Genomic DNA, 19095 nt, shown 5'->3' with positions numbered 1-19095 from the left:
TCCACAAGCTTTTCTTCTCGACTTGCCGATTGATGGGCCTTTTAGAGGAAAAGAAAGAGATGGGACAATTATCCCCAAGGACCAGGCTTTTATTAGATTGTTTATACCTGGATTTCTTCCTTTTTCAGATGGGTGAGTCAAACGAAGATATAGAGCAAATGTTCAGCAATTTGCTGGGAGAGATGGATCTCCTGACTCAGGTAAATTCTCCTTCTTACCTTTCAAATTAGAAAAAAAAAACAAAACACAAAAAACAATGTTACTGAATTTGATTCTAATATGACAAGAGAGCTATCTTTCTAAAGACTGGAAACTGACAATGTTATATAGTCCTGCTGTAACTGTAGTAGGGGAAAGAAATAAAGCTTTTTTCCTGATTGTACCCTTCTGAGTTCAGTTAACTGAATACATGGGTCACACACACATTCTGTTATGGCAGTTCTCATGCTCATGGTGTTCAAATACTTAGCAATGCCAGCGGAGGAATTTTCCCCAAGCAAACCCTCTGCAACCACCACCCTCACTGAACAATTTCCCTGGCAGTCACCTTATGTAAAGGCTAATCCGCTAATGACTTTCTGCATGAAGCACTGAAATAAGAATCATCCAATATTCCTAAATAAGAAAGTCAGGGATCCCACAGTTTTCTACAAAATAAATGAAGACTAACCTATTTTTTATGTTTATTTTAGAAAAATAAATCAATGCTAGTTAGCATCTACTTTATATTCTATATGAAATTCAAGGAAGTTCAGACGCTATGAAGGAAGAGAAAAAAGATGAGACAATAGGCTTAGAGAAAAGGGGTCCTGACTAAAGACCAGAGGGATGGTAGCCTCATTTCTGTAGATCTGAGGACTCTTTCCCCCCGTGAAGGGGGAGAGTCTGATGAACGTCTGTGTGTCTCTGTCCACTCACTTCTGCTCCATAGAGGAATGACTATCCTGTTTGGTCAGGTTGGGATTTTCATAGTTGAGTATTGTTGCTATAACCTCCAGAATAAGATGGGGACCCCTCAGAGTGTCTTGGATCTGCCTTTCCTGAGAGCCTGTCTGAGTTTTGATCTTTACTGTGCTCAAGTGAGTCCAGTCACAGGGTTTGCTTGGCTAAAACTGATTAAAGGAGTTTCTTCCTAAAACTAGTTTCCTTTCTCTTCTTTCCCTCTCTATTTTACTCAAAGCCTGTTACATCACACATTCATGGATACATATTTTGATAGAGAACTGTTTATAATTTCTTTAAGTAGCCTGATATACTCCTGAGAAAAAATGAGTTGGCTCCCCTAATTGCAATGTTATACTTCCTAATTATAGTGTTTAAAAAGCAAATGGTTAATGAGTATTTGTGTGTGTGCGCACTTCCTTTCACTAATTTTTGCTCTGGTATCTGCCCCGTAGTTTCTCTATCAACCTTCCCTTTTCTTGGCAATTTTTGCAAGCTTATTCTGGTTTTTAGAATGAATTCTGGGGTTGCAGTCACTCTTCCCTACATTTTATCCTTGATTCTAACTTTCTTTGGTTCATTTTTTTTAAGCTTCTTGATTAATGGTCTTTTTTTTTTCTACTTATAACTGATAGTATCTCGTTACTTTATTCTCAAAAATATAATGATTGCTTCTTTCAGAAATTTAAAACATGAACAAGGATATTACTACATCAAATTAACATAAAAAAATACACTTACCGTCATGAAAACATTCATGAGTAGGAACAGGTGAAATCACTTCTCAAACTATGGATGTAAAAATATTTTTAAATATTCGCTTTTAAATCATACAAGAAGTCACTTTTTCACTTAAAAAATAATGTTATTTACAAAATGAGTAACTTACTGTGTCTTCATTTCTTTTTAACAAGAGTGTTATTAAATAAGAGCAACAGCATTAACATTTTACTGTATAATAAAAGATTGCATCCTGAACAGTTCTTTTCTTCAAGTGACTAAATATTCCTTTCTTTGATGTCATAACTTAAGTCTTAATGAATTATATGTACAGCGTGTGTGTTACAGGTGCACCATTACCAGAAATTTTTCCTGTTGTTTATAAAAACAAACAACTTCATTCTCATCAGTCTCAGTTGATATGTTTTGTTTCAAAGTGTGCTTTCTAGAATAATTTTTAACTTGTCATTTTTTGTAGGGGAAAAAATCACCTAAAGTGTGCAAATAATAGTTTTTAGAGAACATGTTTAGAGGGAACATGGGTAAACAGTAGATGATTCTTTACTTAATGAATAATTTGCCCTGCAAAAATGTAAGTATCCTGAATAACTTTGGGGCTGGGGCTCTGTTTTCACAGAGTTTAGGAGTCGACATTCTTCCTCCTCCAGATCCTAAACCGCCCAGAGTTGAATTTAACTACAGTGTGGGGTTTAAGGATTTAAATGGTAAGCATCGTTTCTTTTCTTGAGTAATTTGAAATCATAGCAATGACTAAAATCTGTCAGAGTGTAATTCGTAGCTCTAGAAAACTAGGAATACACTTCCTTAGTTCTACATATATTCTTTCTGAGATTTTAAGAATTGATTTCACTTAATTTTATGGAGAAGTTATGTGCAAAAGAACACTGGCTTAGGAGGAAATAAACCCTTTTTACATAGTTAGGAGATCCAAACTTCTCCAAGCGCTGTACATGGAACCATTGTTGTTGTTCAGTGACTAAGTCATGTCCAACTCAGCGACCCCATGGACTGCAGCATGCTAGGCTCCTCAGTTTTCACTGTCACCTGGAGTTTGCTCAAATTCATGTCCATCGGGTTGGTGTCCCTGAGATCGAACCATTTCATCCTCTGCTGCCCCCCTTTCCTTTTGCCTTCAATCTTTTCCAGCATCAGAGTCTTTTCCAGTGAGTCAGCTCTTTGCATCAAGTGGCCGAGGTTATCAGAGCTTCAGCAACAGTCCTTCCAATGAATATTCAGGGTTGAACCATTAGCATTAATGTAATAATATGCTGTATGGTGTTTGTGCTGATGATGTTGGGCAATAAATGATTTCCCCATGCCTTCTGATCCTTTGTTCCTGAGAAGGCTGTATTTCCCCCATTCCCATTTCCTCAATCTCGTTCACGTTGCACACAGCAGCTAGATTTCTCTTCCTCATCATCACTTCCACCCTGCTCGCCCTTTGTTCATCACACTCACCATCCGGTGACTGCCTGATCAGCCACGTCCCGTCCCAACTCAATTCACAGCCATGGCTCCCTGGATGCACGTGATCTCACAGTAATCTCACACGTGGAAGAAATTCCAGCGAAACCATCCTCCCTCCCCCTCACTCTGAAAATCTGGGTCTGCCGTTTCCTTTAAGAGTTAACTCCCAGGACTTCCCTGTGGTGGAGTGGTTGAGACTCCTCCGTGCTCCCAAGGCAGTAGGACCAGGTTTGATCCCTGGTCAGGGAACTAAGATCCCACAAACCATGTGGTGCAGTCAAAAAAAAAAAAAAACAAAACAATACTTAACTGCTAGTATTAATGTATAGAAAGTCTTGAAAACAACAAGAGAAAATTCTTTAAAAAAAAAAAAAGAGAATTAACTTCCAACTCACTGTCTTATGAAGTCTTTACCAGTTAATCCCAATTTTTCAAAAACATTTTTTTCACTCTTAATGCCCTTTGTGCTTTGTTTCCTGCTGTTGCTCTTTGGAGATGTGAGAGTTCCTGTGATTGGATGGTGTGCCCACAGAAACTCTATCCTCACCCCAAATCTCAAGGCACATTAAGTAAATCCCAGTTGATAGAGACCGACTCTCTTCCAAGTATATTCGTTAGTGTTGCTCTTTTGCCTCTGTCCAAAGACCTGGAGAACTTTCCATCCGTTTCCAGCCTCTCCCATCCCCTACTTTGTAAAACTCTAAGATCTTGCACCAGAATGGACAAGAATTTCCTACATAGGCATCCAATCAGCACTTGGATTTCACTTTATAGGTGGCCTGTGAGGATGCTCAATGTAGGGAAGGCATTTGCCTCCCTTTCTTTTTTTTTTTTTTAGGGGGGAAGGAAAGGATATTTTTAGCTTTATTGAAGCTAACTTGATGAATAAAACGGTATTATATGTAAAAGTGTACAATGTGCAGATTTGGTGTGCATCTACATTGTGAAAAGATTGGCCCCATCAAGATAGTTAACCTATCTATCTCCTCAAATATTTACTTCTTATTTTAGTGAGAATGTTTAAGTTCTACTCTTTCAGCAGATTTCAATTATACCATACAGCGTTAGCAACTAGAGTCATCGTGGTATACTTAGATCCTCAGACCTTATTTGCCTTATAAAAGTTCATATTCTTTCACTAACCTCATCTTATTTCCCCGACCCCAATCCCTGGCAACCTGTACTCAAACTTACTCTTTTTTAAAAAATTAATTTATGTTTTAATTGAAGGATAATTGCTTTACAGAAAAACTGACACTTTAAAATGACTTTCATTTAGTTTTTCCAGGTACACATCATTATCTTGTTCATGAATGTGATTTTCCCTATCAGAGTCCTTAAATGCACTGGAAGACCAAGATTTAGATGCTCTCATGGCGGATCTGGTAGCAGACATAAGTGAAGCTGAGCAGAGGACAATCCAGGCCCAGAAAGAGACCCCTCAAAAGCAACCTCATTCAGCATCCCTGTGTGTGCCAAGTTTCAGTGGTTCAACCTCTCTTGGTTATGGAACAAATGTTGCTGCAACGAGTCAGTATGATGATGACTTACCACCTCCACCAGCTGATCCAGTGTTAGACCTTCCGCTGCCACCACCCCCTCCAGGACCCATCTCTCAGGTAAGTCCATGGGGTCAGGACTCTTGACCTCTGCCGCCCATGGTCTCTGACTTTCTTCAAAGTGACGGTTCCATTCATAAATGTGTATGCCCAGGGCTCTAAGATTCAGAAAAACAAGGATACCAGATGTGTTCATTGCAAAGTCAGATATAAAATGCCTGTGAAAGGACACGGTGGTGAGTATAAGGAACTTATTATGGCCATATTCAGGAATTATTACAGTGTGGCTAAAGTCTACATTTGTATGTGGCTTTTCCTGATAATACTCAACCTTTCGGGGGTCATATTTGATTAACTTGGTGTGCGCTTTGGAAATGATTTACACATTGCTGTGTCCCTGATCCTTGCCCAGTACATAAAGAATAGAAGGCATTCCTTACCTATTTCTAAATTGAACTAAATGGAATTTTGCTGAATTTGACAGCCTTGTTCATTGGCAAAGATATCACTTGTAAGGTCAAAGTTGGAAGGGGTGTTATGGGCAAGCAGGTGGTAAGTGTTTGATATTAATAGATTTCTGGGAAGTTCATATTGTCATTATTTGGGATGTCAGTTTATGTCCCTCATCAATGCAAAAAGGGTGCTTTAAGGATTTTGCTTAGGGTAAGCCACTTTTAAAATATTTTAGAAAAATTAAAAAAATAATAAAATATTTTAGAGAAATAACCTAGCTCTATTTCCTGTGGCTCTCACATTCATTGTACTGTATGCTGACCAGTACTTATGAATACAACCCTAGGAACCTTGAAAATCCCTACAATATCTTTTGGATGAATAAATAGGAAATATAAACAAATATCAAATACTACTCATTGCTGTATTATGTGATTCTTGTCTAAAAATTATTTGAAAATTGGTGATCCATTTAGAACAGAGGCTCTTTTTTCCTCCAGTTTATTGAGATATAATTGATGTATAATATTATAGAAGTTTCAAAGGGCCTGGTTGAGTCCAAAAAACTTTTCAGAGAGAATTTTGTACATTTATATTATTTACAGCAAGATGCAGTAACATGGGGCTTCCCCAGTGGCTCAGCAGTAAAGAGTCTGCCTGCAAGTCAGGAGCCACAGGAGACATGGGTTCCATCTCTGGGTTGGGAAGATGCCCTGGGGGAGGGCATGGCAACCCACTCCAGCATTCTTGCCTGGAGAATCCCATGGACAACTGAGCCTGGTGGACTACAGTCCATAGGGTCGCAAAGAGTTGGGCACGGCTGAAGAGACTTAGCACGCACATATGCAGTAATATAAGACTTCCCTGGTGGCTCAGTGGTAAAGAATCCAGCTGCCAATGCAGGAGATGCAGGTTCGATCCCTGGGCTGGGAATATTCCCTGAAGGACATGGCAGGCCACTCCAGTATTCTTGCCTGGGAAATCCCACAGACAGAGGAGCCTGGCGGGCTACAGTCCTTGGGATCACAAAGAGTCAGACACGACTTAGCAGCTGAGCACAAGCACGACTATACAAGTTTAACTTACACAACATGGTGAGTCTTAACCACTGGACAGCCAGGCAAGTACCAGTACAGCCTTTTATCAACGGAAGGTGACTGCGACGCTAGCAGTGTTGGGAATACTCACTCGCTTGTTTGATTAATGGACTGTGTTGATGTCTTACGTTTTACAGGAAGAAGAAGAAGCTCAAGCCAAGGCTGATAAAATAAAACTGGCATTGGAAAAACTGAAGGAGGCCAAGGTCAAGAAGGTAAACTATGAATCACTTTTACATGGGGCAGTCAAATTAACAACTTCTTCATACGCTTAAGGGTAAAAAAGTTTTACATTCAAGTGGTACTTTCCAATGAGTTGTATTTTTTTTAACTTAAGGACAAAGATAAATTATTCTTTCCATGACATCAGTTGCTCATTTGTGATTGATAAATAGGGAACCTATGTTAGTGTCAATGTAGAAGTTTCTACCCCCAGGGCTCCCTCCCCTGAGGATGCTCTCTGGGTTCTGCTCACTCTTGGGTAATAGCAGGTGGCACCCTCTGCTGGGCCCATCTCAATTTGGTTAGAGTTCAGCTTCCACTGGCATCACCTCACTTCCACCGTTGCTTTTGTGCATGTTATATACCCCCTGGGGCAGCCCCTAGACTGCCCCGGGTGTCCGAGTTCTCCCCTGAAGTTCCAAATGTTCTTCTGGCTGGTGCTGTGTGTTCAAAGTGGCGTAGGTTTCGAGTCACCTGCCCAACCCCGTGGTCCCAATAAGCGTGTAATTTATTGTGCATTTTCCGTAGGTTTTTCCAGAGATGCATTTATTGTGTTGTATCAGAAACACACATATTTAACCTCAGTAAAAGCATCTGCCCAATAAAGTGTTAGTAATAGTTAATTTGGTAAATTAAGAGAAAGATAAAGTCTCACCTCGACCCCTGAGGCATATGCTATGACTGAGACTCATTAAGAGCTTTTTAATTACAGTTGAGTGAATTATTCCTTTCCTAGAGGGCATTCGATTTTATGTTCCTGTAGCCTCTCTCATGGTTCTTTGAATGAAGGAGTTCAACACATGCTGATTGATTTTTAATAAATATTCCTTCGTTACCTCAGGATACAGACAGTCACGGTTCATCTGTGAGCACGTTTCCAGATCAGCCTGGTTCCTTTCATTTCAAGCACGCATGCGCCTTCTTACTATTTCCCTTCCTGTTCTCTATGTGTAATTGCATTCTGTGGTCGGTTAGTGAGCTGATGCCTCTGAGGGGGCTGTTTCCTTCCCCGCCTCGCACTCCGTGAATCCCTGGTTAAATCCAGCTCTCCTTCTGCTCAGCCCGGGCCATCAGTGCTGCCAGAGCTCGCCACTCCAGTCTCTGTCTCACAAACCTAGAGAACTGCTTCCACCTTGTTCTCTCCCTGAAAACCTCCAGTACCTCCCTCCTCTTCCTCGTGATGTTGCCACCCATTGCGGAGAAGTAGAAGCGATCCAAAGAAAGGCTCTACCAGCTCCTAACACATTGGCCTCCTGCCCGCCTGCACCTCCAGCAGCTGGTGCATAGTCTGGTCCCTGTGGATGGCCTGTCGTGTTTCTAAAACCAGTCTCCTTCGTGTGTTTAACTGGAGATGAAGAGGACAGGGATGAGCAAGCAGTATTTCCTGCTGGAGACCAGAAGCCAGAGAAAGTTGCCATAATTCAGTTGAGGTGAATTGTAGCGGCAGCGAAAAGCAGCACCTGCCTCTAGTCCACAAAGTGTATGTGAAACAGAAGCCGCTCTGATCAGGGGGAGAGAGAAGAAAATTAAGAAGCCAAGGTGTTTATTTTTTCTGACTTGAGGTACTCGAGACTTATTTCTAAAAATAAAAGGCTGTGTGGCACAGATAATTTTTAAAAAATAACTGAGTCATACTCATCCATTAATAAATAAGGTATACTAACACATAATCTACGGCATGTTTTATAAAGGTTGGAAATCAAGTTGACCTGAAGTACTCTGTCCTCAAATATTCTGCTGGGTGTTGTCATCTTTTTGGATCGGGAATGATGTACGTAGTTTGTGGTGCAAAGTTTTTAGAACTGGAAAGAGTATCAGACTCACTCGTTGGCTATATTTGTTTCTTTGTGGTAAAGAATCTGCCTACCAGTGCATGAGAAGCAAGAGGTGCTGGTTTGATCCCTGGGTGGGAAAGATCCCCTGGAGGAGAGGATGGCGCCCCACTCCAGTATTCTTGCCTGGAAGATCCCATGGTCTTTACTACAATGGATCAGAAAGGGGAAGCCTTTTCATTCTGGAATCATTTTGCCCTCTATGATATGGTATTGATGTGAAATGGGGTCGCAAGGAGTCGGGCATGACTGAGCGACTGAACTAAACTGATTGATGTGAAAAGTACTCAGGTTGCTACGTCAGTAACGGTGCTGCAGGGTGTCATGTGCTGATATGGGACTAGCCTTCAGCTTGGAAATGGGAAGAAAGCTGTGAAGAAGAGTCAACATGGTTTCTTTTCGCTAAATGTCACCTGCCTTCTCTTGTTTTTTTTTTTTTTTCCCCTAAGTTTCATGATTGTGGACATTTGTAACTACATGTGGGTTAAATTTAGTTTGCAGTTTCTGCCAAAAGAAAAACCAAAACCAAGCCCTTTCCATCATTGCATCATTGTCAAACTATGCGGTTTGCTTTTTTTCTCTCTTTAAAAACAAAAGATAACACCAAGCTGTGTTTTATTTTTTCAAGAATTCCTAAGCAAGAAAAAATGTGGTCAAAAGTCATTGATTTTCCCATTGGGAACATTGTCCTCTAAATCCTAACATTGGTAGGGTTTCTTAGGACCTGTAGCTACTTTATAGCAATAATCCTCAGCAGAGAGCAATGGGTATGCCTTCTATGGAAAATAAGGCATGGTCATTCCAGTATTTGAGGAATTTCTGTTTTTCCAGGCACCCTTCCCAAGCGTGATTTCTCAGGTCAGATGAATGTTTTTTGTGGGTTTTTTTGGCCGTGTGGTATGGCATATGGGATCTTACTGTCCCAACCAGGAATTGAACCCTGTACCCTGCAGTGGAAGGGTGGAATCTTAAGCATTGAACTGCCAGGAAAATCCCCAGATGAATGTCTTTGACACTGTGGTATTTATTTGAGCCTGTTGTGTTAAATACATAAAAAGATGAACAGACAATAGAAACAAAGTGTCCAACTAGGAGTTTCTGGGCTACATGTTTCAAAGGAAAAAAAGTATTCTTTGGCCAAGCCTGGAATAAAAGCCTAATTCAAATGGCCTCAGGAGGAGGAAATGCACTTGACTGCCCAGTGTTTGCACTGGAGTCTCACGAGTGCAAGTGGGGGAAGGGAAGATAGTAGGTGTGCTTGGACATGTGGTCTTTGCTCCTCACCCAGATTCTTATCACCACCCACACCCCTGGTTGCTGTCAGTAACTCTGCACAGCAGTCCACAGGAACTGTGTGTGCCCGGCACCATTCACTGCACAGTGTCTTCAGTATCTGCTGGGTGGGTCCAGCGAGGCAGTTTACCTGCTGCTCAGAATAGGGCCCAGACTTTAGGAGAGGAAGAAATGTTGCCAGTTGTATGACTTATCTTTCCATTCCGTCTAAATACTTTTTATTTATTTATTTTTAAAAATGTATTTATTTATTTGACTGCACCGGATGTTGGTTGCTGCACACAGCATCTTCAGTCTTTGCTGAGGCGTGCAGGCATCTTTAGCTATGGCATGAGAACTCCTGTTGCAGCACGTGGGATCTGGTTCCCCAACCAGGGATCAAACCTGTGCCCCCTGCGTTGGGAGCGTGGAGTCCCAGCCACTGGCCCAGCAGCGAAGTCCCAATGCTTTTTAAATAATGATACGCTTCCTCTGTGAGTAACCAGGAGCAACCTTAGACAAACAATAGGCAGAACTTGTCTCTATCTCACACTTCTCTTTTCAAGCTAGAATAAAACTTTAAGCAAGAGTGTCTGGGGGTCCTGGGTGACAATGTTGCTTCAGGAATTCTCTGCTGGTGGTGTGTGGAGTAGCTTCAAACACTGTAGGCTGGAGGTTGGATGGGGGTGGTCTGGAAAGGGAAAGACAATCCCAAGTGGCAGGGGGACCAGTGATTTTGGTGGAGAAGGCGATGGCACCCCACTCCAGTACTCATGCCTGGAAAATTCCATGGATGGAGGAGCCTGGAAGGCTGCAGTCCATGGGGTCACGAAGGGTCGGACACGACTGAGAGACTTCACTTTCACTTTTCACTTTCATGCATTGGAGATGAAAATGGCACCCCACTCCAGTGTTCTTGCCTGGAGAATCCCAGGGATGGGGGAGCCTGGTGGGCTGCCATCTATGGGGTCACACAGAGTCGGGCACGACTGAAGTGACTTAGCAGCAGCAGCAGTGATTTTGGTGGGCTTCCCTGGTGGCTCAGACAATAAAGAATGCCCTTGGGTCAGGAAGATTCCCTGGAGAAAGGCATGGCAACCCACCTCAGTATTCTTGCCTGGAGAATTCCATGCACCGAGGAGCCTGGTGGGCTACAGTCCACGGGGTCACAGAGTCAATATCTCCCTCATCAGAATGCAGAGTCTCTGAAAACTGGGCAAGCACTTTGCTTATTGTGTATTATTTCTGTTTTTGTGAATTGGTTTCTCTAGCACCTGTCTGTATTCCTGCACCTTAAACAAATGCTTGGCACATGAATGAGTCTGTGGGATACCTTCTTACCTAAATATGCAGAAGCAATAGAAGTTGAAATCTGAACCTTTCTCAGTGGCTTTCTCCAGTTGCTGGAATTTACTGGCTGTCCTGTGGCTTTCTCCTCAGCTTGTTGTCAAGATACATATGAATGATAACAGCTCAAAGTCACTGATGGTGGATGAGCGGCAGTTAGCCCGAGATGTTCTCGACAACCTTTTTGAGAAAACCCACTGTGACTGTAATGTGGATTGGTGTCTTTATGAAATATATCCAGAACTGCAAATCGGTAAGTCCCAGTCCTAACAGCAGGCTGTATTCCAGAAACCTGTGGTTGGTTTGCTTTATTATATTATGGGTTTTGATCTAATTACGAAGAAGAGTTTTGTTCAAGGCTGTGAAGACCACCCACCCATCGCTTTCCTTATGTCGGGTTCAGTGCTTGTCTCTTGCTTGGTGTGTGGTGAAGAGACTCAGATGGAAGCAGGTGGCCAGACCCGGGGGAGTGTGTGCATTATTGCAGCTACTTCTCTAGCAGATCCAAAAGGAAAGTGAGTGACAAGATGATGCTTCTTACTGTTTAGCCAGCTTAGCCGATGGGCCTGGGTACTGATCAGCCAATGTCTCTTTAACGTCTGCTTCTTTAAACTCTAAGGCAGTCATCCCCCACCTTTTTGATGCCAGGGGCCAGTTTCATGCAAGTCAGTTTTCCCATAGACCTGGTCAGGAGTAGTATTGGGATATTTCAAGCGTGTTGCATTTACTGAGTTCACTGAAAGGAGCAGGTAGGTCTCTGGCAGCGATACAAGCGATGGGAAGCAGCTATAGATACAGATGAAGCCGCTTCACGCACTCGCCCGCCGCTCACCTCCTGCTCCTCAGCTGGGTTCCTAACAGGCCACGGACCAGTACCCGCCTGTGGCCCAGGAGCTGGTGACCCCTGCTCTCGGGCAACTCTGCCCCGGGCCTCACGTCCCTGTCCACTTCTCTTCCTCCATGCCTCACTCACTTAGTATCTGATACTTTGTCTAGACTTTGTCTAGTGGAAGAGGCTCAGCCCCAAAGAGCAAAGGACAGTTGATAGAAATTGATGAACTCAAAAGCAGTTAAAGAAAGATTCTGTTACTTCTCATTCTTAATCCACTCACAGAACAGTGGTCTCCCAGGAGAGCTGGGATACAGAATTGTTGGGATACAGGATTGCCCGTTTTAGAAGCTTTGGGGATATGTCTCACTGGAGGAAATGATCTACAAGGAAATAATCCTCCAAGCTTTCTTCAATTCTCAGAGTCAGATAGAGAAAAGACAGCAAGGAAGGTTTAGGGTTGGTTTCGATATTCGTATAATACATTGTGTTTTATATGTATTTTATATGTGTTTAGGGAGCAATGTTTTGGAGGGCCCCCAACCTCTAGGATCTAATTCCTGATGATCTGAGGTGGAGCTGGTGTAATAATAATAATAGAAATAAAGTGCACAATAAATGTAATGCCCTTGAATCATCCTGAAACCATCCCCCATGCCCGGTCAGTGGAAAAATTGTCTTCCATGAAACTGGTCCCTGATGCCAGAAAGGTTGAGGACCTTTGTATAAGTGCTTATTAGTTATCTCACTGGAGAAGGCGATGGCAACCCACTCCAGTACTCTTGCCTGGAAAATCCCATGGGCAGAGGAGCCTGGTAGGCTGCAGTCCATGGGGTTTCGAAGAGTCGGACACGACTGAGCGACTTCACTTTCACTTTTCACTTTCATGCATTGGAGAAGGCAATGGCACCCCACTCCAGTACTCTTGCCTGGAAAATCCCATGGGCAGAGGAGCCTGGTAGGCTGCAGTCCATGGGGTTTCGAAGAGTCGGACACGACTGAGCGACTTCACTTTCATGCATTGGAGAAGGAAATGGCAACCCACTCCAGTGTTCTTGCCTGGAGAATCCCAGGGACGGGGGAGCCTGGTGGGCTGCCATCTATGGGGTCGCACAGAGTTGGACACAACTGAAGCGACTTAGCAGCAGCAGCAGCAGCAGCAGCAGCAGTTATCTCACAATTTCATTAAAAGTTATTTACCCAATTACTGCCTAGTTGTCCTCCTTCCAGACAGGGTGGAGGGCTATTGAAAGTAGTAAAAAACCCAAATACAAACACGGAGCAATGGCTGACCACTGCCACTATTTTATAGGCTCATCTGCCATGATTTTTACGGGAAGTAAGTTGAAGCCCTGAGACTGAAGAATAGACCTGACAGAGATGTTACAGTATGACATCATGTAAGAATTAGGAATTTCTAAAACCATTGAGAAGTATGAAGCATTGTGTTAGCTCAGTACCAACTTATTTCTGTGTTGGAAACCCTGATGTCTTGGGTCTGAAAAGATGCTCTCTCTTGTTACATCAGAAAGGTTTTTTGAAGACCATGAAAATGTTGTTGAAATCTTATCAGACTGGACAAGAGACACAGAAAATAAACTGTTATTTTTGGAGAAAAAGGAAAAATATGCTGTATTTAAAAACCCCCAGGTAAGATAATTTGTATATTGTTAAACCATATAAAAATATCCATTCTGTAATGTCAGCTGTGTCCTCACAAGATAGCTCACAAAATTTCACATTATTCATTATCTCACAAAATATCACAAATGTATTCCTTTCAAAGAAATACAGACTCAACGCTTAGGGGTCAGGACAGGGCCCCCTCGTGCCCACGTGGGCCTGCCTCTCTGGGGTAAGGTAGGTTGGGGCGGTACAACCTTACTGTCCTAATTAGAGTAACCTTGTTGATGAAGCAGCTGAGTCTCTCTCGGTTTCCCAGGCCAGGTGGCGTTGGGAAAGCGCCTCTTCCCAGTTAACTGTGGTCACAGGGTGGTCTGCTCATCCTAAAAATGTGCCAGGTGTTCAAACGAACGCATGAACCTCAGCTGTAACCCAAAGAGTTTTCTTTTCCCAGCTGTGCTAACATGTAGCCCCCACTGTGCGAAGACCAGTGGGGCCTGAAACCAGAATAAGAAGTGTGAGGCCTGCGGTCTGTGTCTGGAGAGGGTGACCCACCTTGGTATTAACATTAGTCAACCTTCTTGCCAGGAGCCCCGATGAATGTCTTTTTCAGAGAACATGTTGTGAAAACAAATTAAGGTCACCTGCTTGCTGTATTGCTGTTAATTTCTTTTTATAAACATCTTTTATGTGTCTGACTTCAAAATTAATACCAATTTATTGGAAAACGCCTGAAAAGTAGAAGAAAGGAAATTTAAGTATTTCCACAGTTCAGTGATCATCACTATTGATACTTCAGGCAATTTTCGTTCCATTGTTCTGTTTCTTAACCGAAATTTGGCAGTGGTGGTGGTCTATTTAGTTGCATGAGTAAGAAGCAGAGACGAAACCACAGTGGCACGCTTCCCCTTGGGTGCAGAAGGACACCAGCCACCATGGGGGAAAATGACCTCATGGTCTCTCCCCTCCTTTCCACCCTCCCTCTCCTGCCAAGGTGCATCTCTGACCATCCGGGACCTGGCCCAGCTGGAAGGAAAGTCATACAGGCATCACATTTACAACCTCCAGAAGGGGCTTTTGTTTTATTTTTTATGTATTGATTTTACTTACTTGGCTCTGCTGGGCCTTAGTTGCAGCACTAAGGATCTCAGTTGCAGCAAGACCTTTAGTCGTGGCATGCAGGCTTTTAGCTGCGGCATATGCACTGTCCCTGACCGGGGATCAAACCCGGGCCTCCTGCTGTGGAAGGGTGGAATCTTAACTTCTCGAGCACCAGGGAAGTCCCTGGGAGGGGCTTCTCCTTTAAAACAAAGTCGTCTCTCGACTTCAGTGCCCAGAGCCCCTGCCCAGCCAGTGTGGGCATGTGTATCAGTCAGGGTTGGAGATATGAACACAACCTGAGGATCCCAGTGGCTTCTAGCAGCAGGCATCTCCTCTCTCCAGGGCCTGCAGGTCAGCAGGTCCTCTATCCCTGGCTCCACAGTGTGAGTCAGATCAAGACAGTTCCACAAGCCTCTTACTGTCCTCAGACCAGCAGCCACCTGTGAAACACTCTCCTCCTGGTGAAGGGCAAGCGTGCTGAAGAAACCATGGAAAAACACCCTGCCACCTCTCAGGCCCTCTGTTCCCATGGACCCACATTCTGTTCACCCACCCACATTCTGCTGGCCCAAGCAAGTCACATGGCCAAAGCGAGCATAAGGTGGCAAGGACGTGCGCTGCAGCCATCCCGGGGGGTGGGCATTGCACAGTCACTAGCTGACAGGCATCAGTGAATTCTGACACAGGATGGAAGAGAGGGCTTGGGGTCATGGTCTGGGCTGTATCAGCTGTGCCCCAGCTCTAGCCAGGCTGGCTGTTCACCAGTGCCCTAAAGATACCCAGTAATTTTTTAAAATTGAAGTATGTTAATTTATACTGTTGTGTTAGATTCAAGTGTACAGGAAAGTGATTTGGTCATACACACACACACACACACACACATACACATGTATATTCTTTTTCAGGTAATTTTCCATTACAGGTTAATAGAAGATATTGAGTAGAGTTCCCTGAGCTATACAGTAGGTCTTGGTGTTCACCTCTGTTACATATAGCAGTGTGTGTATAATCCCAGGCTCCTACTCTCTCTCTCCCCTTGCCCCCGTTCTCCCCTTGGTAACCATAAATTGGTTTTCTGTGTCCGTGAATCTATTAATATTTCTGTTTTGTAGATAAGTTCATTTATATCATTATTTTAGATTCCACATATAAATGATCTCATATGATATTTCTTTCTCTTCTGATTTACTTAATATGATCATCTCTGGGTCCATCCGTGCAGAGGGCATTATTTCATTCTTTTATGGCTGAGTGGTATTCCACTGTATTTATGTACCCCATCTTTATCTGTTCATCTGCCCATGGACATTTAGTTTGCTTCAAAGAGCCCCAGTGTTTAACCACCCCTGGGCCTTTGTCCATTCTGTTCCTCCTGCCCTGAATGCTCTCTTTATTTCTTTTCCTCTATCTGAATATGAACATCTTTCAAGGCACAGTTACAACTGTGACCTACTCTGTGAAGTGTTCCTTGATCATCTCAGGCCACAGTAATTTCCTCCTCTCTGCAAACCCTACAGAACTTGGCTCATTTTTAATTTGTGCAGTCTTATACAGCTCCCCCATCTATAGACATATAGCCGTCTACTTACATTCATCTTCTCAGTGTGATAAAATGATTCTTAAAACAGTGATATTTTACATGTGAAAAGTACAAATATTTACTCATGGATTGATAAGTGTTTGCTTGATTTACTCATTATCCCAACAAGGTAATTTTAAACCATGGATTTGCTGTTTCTTTCCTATCCTGCTGCTCTCAAAGCTTACATTTTCAGAAGCTGTGAGAAAGAGGGGTGGACTTCGGCGGAAAGTCTCATTTCCCATTTTAAAGTTCCTTTATTTTTCAGCTCAGATTGTACCTAACAGATAATGGACTAACTATTACATTCTGCCACTTGCTACAGAGCCCGCCAAATTCTCACCCAAGAGCAGTCAGTCCTTCTAAGGATTGCCCTGCATGACCTCCAGCTTGGAATTTCATTAAAGCAAAAGCACAGTATAGTACTACCACCTGGAAGGGGAGAAGGTATTCAGAAGCTAAAAAAGTGAGAGGGGTCTCAGAAAAGATAATGGCTTCACAATACCCTCATAAAATGAGACACTTCATAGTTCAGAATGGAGAAGGAAATGGCAACCCATTCCAGTATCCTTGCCTGGAAAGTCTCATGGACAGAGGAGCCTGGTGGGCTGCAGCCCATGGGGTCACAGAGTTGGGCACAGCTGAGCTACTAACTGTTCATGGAGTACTCAAGGCAAGAATATTTGACTGTGTGGATCACAATAAACTGTGGAAAATTCTGAGAGAGATGGGAATACCAGACCACCTGACCTGCCTCTTGAGAAATCTGTATGCAGGTCAGGAAGCAACAGTTGAAACTGGACATGGAACAACAGACTGGTTCCAAATAGGAAAAGGAGTATGTCAAGGCTGTATATTGTCACCCTGCTTATTCAACTTATATGCAGAGTACATCATGAGAAACGCTGGACTGGAAGAAACACAAGCTGGAATCAAGATTGCCAGGAGAAATATCAATAACCTCAGATATGCAGATGACACCACCCTTATGGCAGAAAGCGAAGAGGAACTAAAAAGCCTCTTGATGAAAATGAAAGAGGAGAGTGAAAAAGTTGGCTTAAAGCTCAACATCCAGAAAATGAAGATCATGGCATCCAGTCCCATCACTTCATAGGAAATAGATGGGGAAACACTGGAAACAGTGTCAGACTTTATATTTTTGGGCTCCAAAATCACTGCAGATGGTGACTGCAGCCATGAAATTAAAAGACACTTACTCCTTGGAAGAAAAGTTATGACCAACCTAGATAGCATATTCAAAAGCAGAGACATTACTTTGCCGACTAAGGTCCGTCTAGTCGAAGGCTGTGGTTTTTCCAGTAGTCATGTATGGATGTGAGAGTTGGACTCTGAAGAAGGCTGAGTGCCGAAGAATTGATGCTTTTGAAGTGTGGTGTTGGAGAAGACTCTTGAGAGTCCCTTGGACTGCAAGGAGATCCAACCAGTCCATTCTAAAGGAGATCAGTTCTGGGTGTTCTTTGCAAGGAATGATGCTAAAGCTGAAACTCCAGTACTTTGGCCACCTCATGAGAAGAGTTGACTCATTGGAAAAGACTGTGATGCTGGGAGGGATTGGGGGCAGGAGGAGAAGGGGACGACGGAGGATGGGATGGCTGGATGGCATCACTGACTCGATGGACATGAATCTGAGTGAACTCCCGGAGTTGATGATGGACAGGGAGGCCTGGCGTGCTGCGATTCATGGGGTCGCAAAGAGTCGGACACGACTGAGCAACTGAACTGAGCTGAGCTAACACTCACTACTATAGTTTAGAAAGGCTCTTGCCCTGTCTGTCCTGCAGAGGGCGACACATGCCCTCCTGTTCTCAAATGATGGCGACCCACACACGCTCTGCAGTCTTCCTTGCGTTCCTCTCCCTTCTTTCAGTGCATACATGATCACATTTTTCCGGGGCCCTGAAGCAAGTGTCCTTGCTAGCAGCACACTCTCTATTCATTGTCAGGACTAAGTTATCACATTTTTTAAAATTTTGGTAAAATACACATAACATGGAATTTACCATTTTAGTCACTTTTTAGTGTGCAGTTCAGTGATATTAAGTTCATCCACACTATCATACTGGGTTCTTTCCTGTGGTGTTTCAGTTCAGTTCAGTTCAGTCACTCAGTCGTGTCCGACTCTTTGCGACCCCATGAATCGCACCAGGCCAGGCCTCCCTGTCCATCACCAACTCCCGGAGTTCACTCAGATTCACGTCCATTGAGTCAGTGATGCCATCTAGCCATCTCATCCTCTGTCGTCCCCTTCTCCTCCTGCCCCCAATCCCTCCCACCATCAGAGTCTTTTCCAATGAGTCAACTCTTCTCATGAGGTGGCCAAAGTACTGGAGTTTCAGCTTTAGCATCATTCCTTCCAAAGAACACCCAGGACTGATCTCCTTTAGAATGGACTGGTTTGATCTTGCAGTCCAAGGGACTCTCAAGAGTCTTCTCCAACACCACACTTCAAAAGCATCAATTCTTCGGTGCTCACCTTTCTTCACAGTCCAACTCTCACACCCATACATGACTACTGGAAAAACCATATCCTTGACTAGACAGACCTTTGTTGGCAAGGTAATGTCTCTGCTTTTGAATATGCTATCTAGGTTGGTCATAACTTTTCTTCCAAGGAATAAGCGTCTTTTAATTTCATGGCTGCAGTCACCATCTGCAGTGGTTTTGGAGCCCAAAAATATAAAGTCTGACACTGTTTCCAGTGTTTCCCCATCTATTTCCCATGAAGTGATGGGACCAGATGCCACGATCTTTGTTTTCTGAATGTTGAGCTTTAAGCCAACTTTTTCACTCTCCTCTTTCATTTTCATCAAGAGGCTTTTTAGTTCCTCTTCATCTGCCATAAGGGTGGTGTTATCTGCATATCTGAGGTTATTAATATTTCTCCTGGCAATCTTGATTCCAGCTTGTGCTTCCTCCAGCCCAGCGTTTCTCATGATGTACTCTGCATATAAGTTAAATAAGCAGGGTGACAATATACAGCCTTGATGTACTCCTTTTCCTATTTGGAACC

At 43.2% G+C, this 19095-nt stretch overlaps 1 protein-coding gene across 1 annotated transcript in view; it reads left to right on the top strand.

The window, feature by feature from the left end:
• Nucleotides 1–19095, top strand: part of APBB1IP (amyloid beta precursor protein binding family B member 1 interacting protein) — an 80341-nt gene that overhangs the window by 38287 nt on the left and 22959 nt on the right. The window contains exons 2-7 of the mRNA XM_018057042.1: nucleotides 129–200; nucleotides 2300–2387; nucleotides 4483–4769; nucleotides 6397–6474; nucleotides 11026–11185; nucleotides 13290–13411. Coding sequence (XP_017912531.1) covers nucleotides 129–200; nucleotides 2300–2387; nucleotides 4483–4769; nucleotides 6397–6474; nucleotides 11026–11185; nucleotides 13290–13411 — 807 coding nt within the window. The remainder of the gene's footprint in view (nucleotides 1–128; nucleotides 201–2299; nucleotides 2388–4482; nucleotides 4770–6396; nucleotides 6475–11025; nucleotides 11186–13289; nucleotides 13412–19095) is intronic.

The sequence above is a fragment of the Capra hircus genome, chromosome 13 (genome assembly GCF_001704415.2).
Source record: "Capra hircus breed San Clemente chromosome 13, ASM170441v1, whole genome shotgun sequence".
In the NCBI taxonomy this organism is placed as follows: Eukaryota; Metazoa; Chordata; class Mammalia; order Artiodactyla; family Bovidae; genus Capra; species Capra hircus.
The sequence above is the reverse complement of the archived record's forward strand: the minus strand, read 5'-3'. Positions and strand labels throughout refer to the sequence as shown.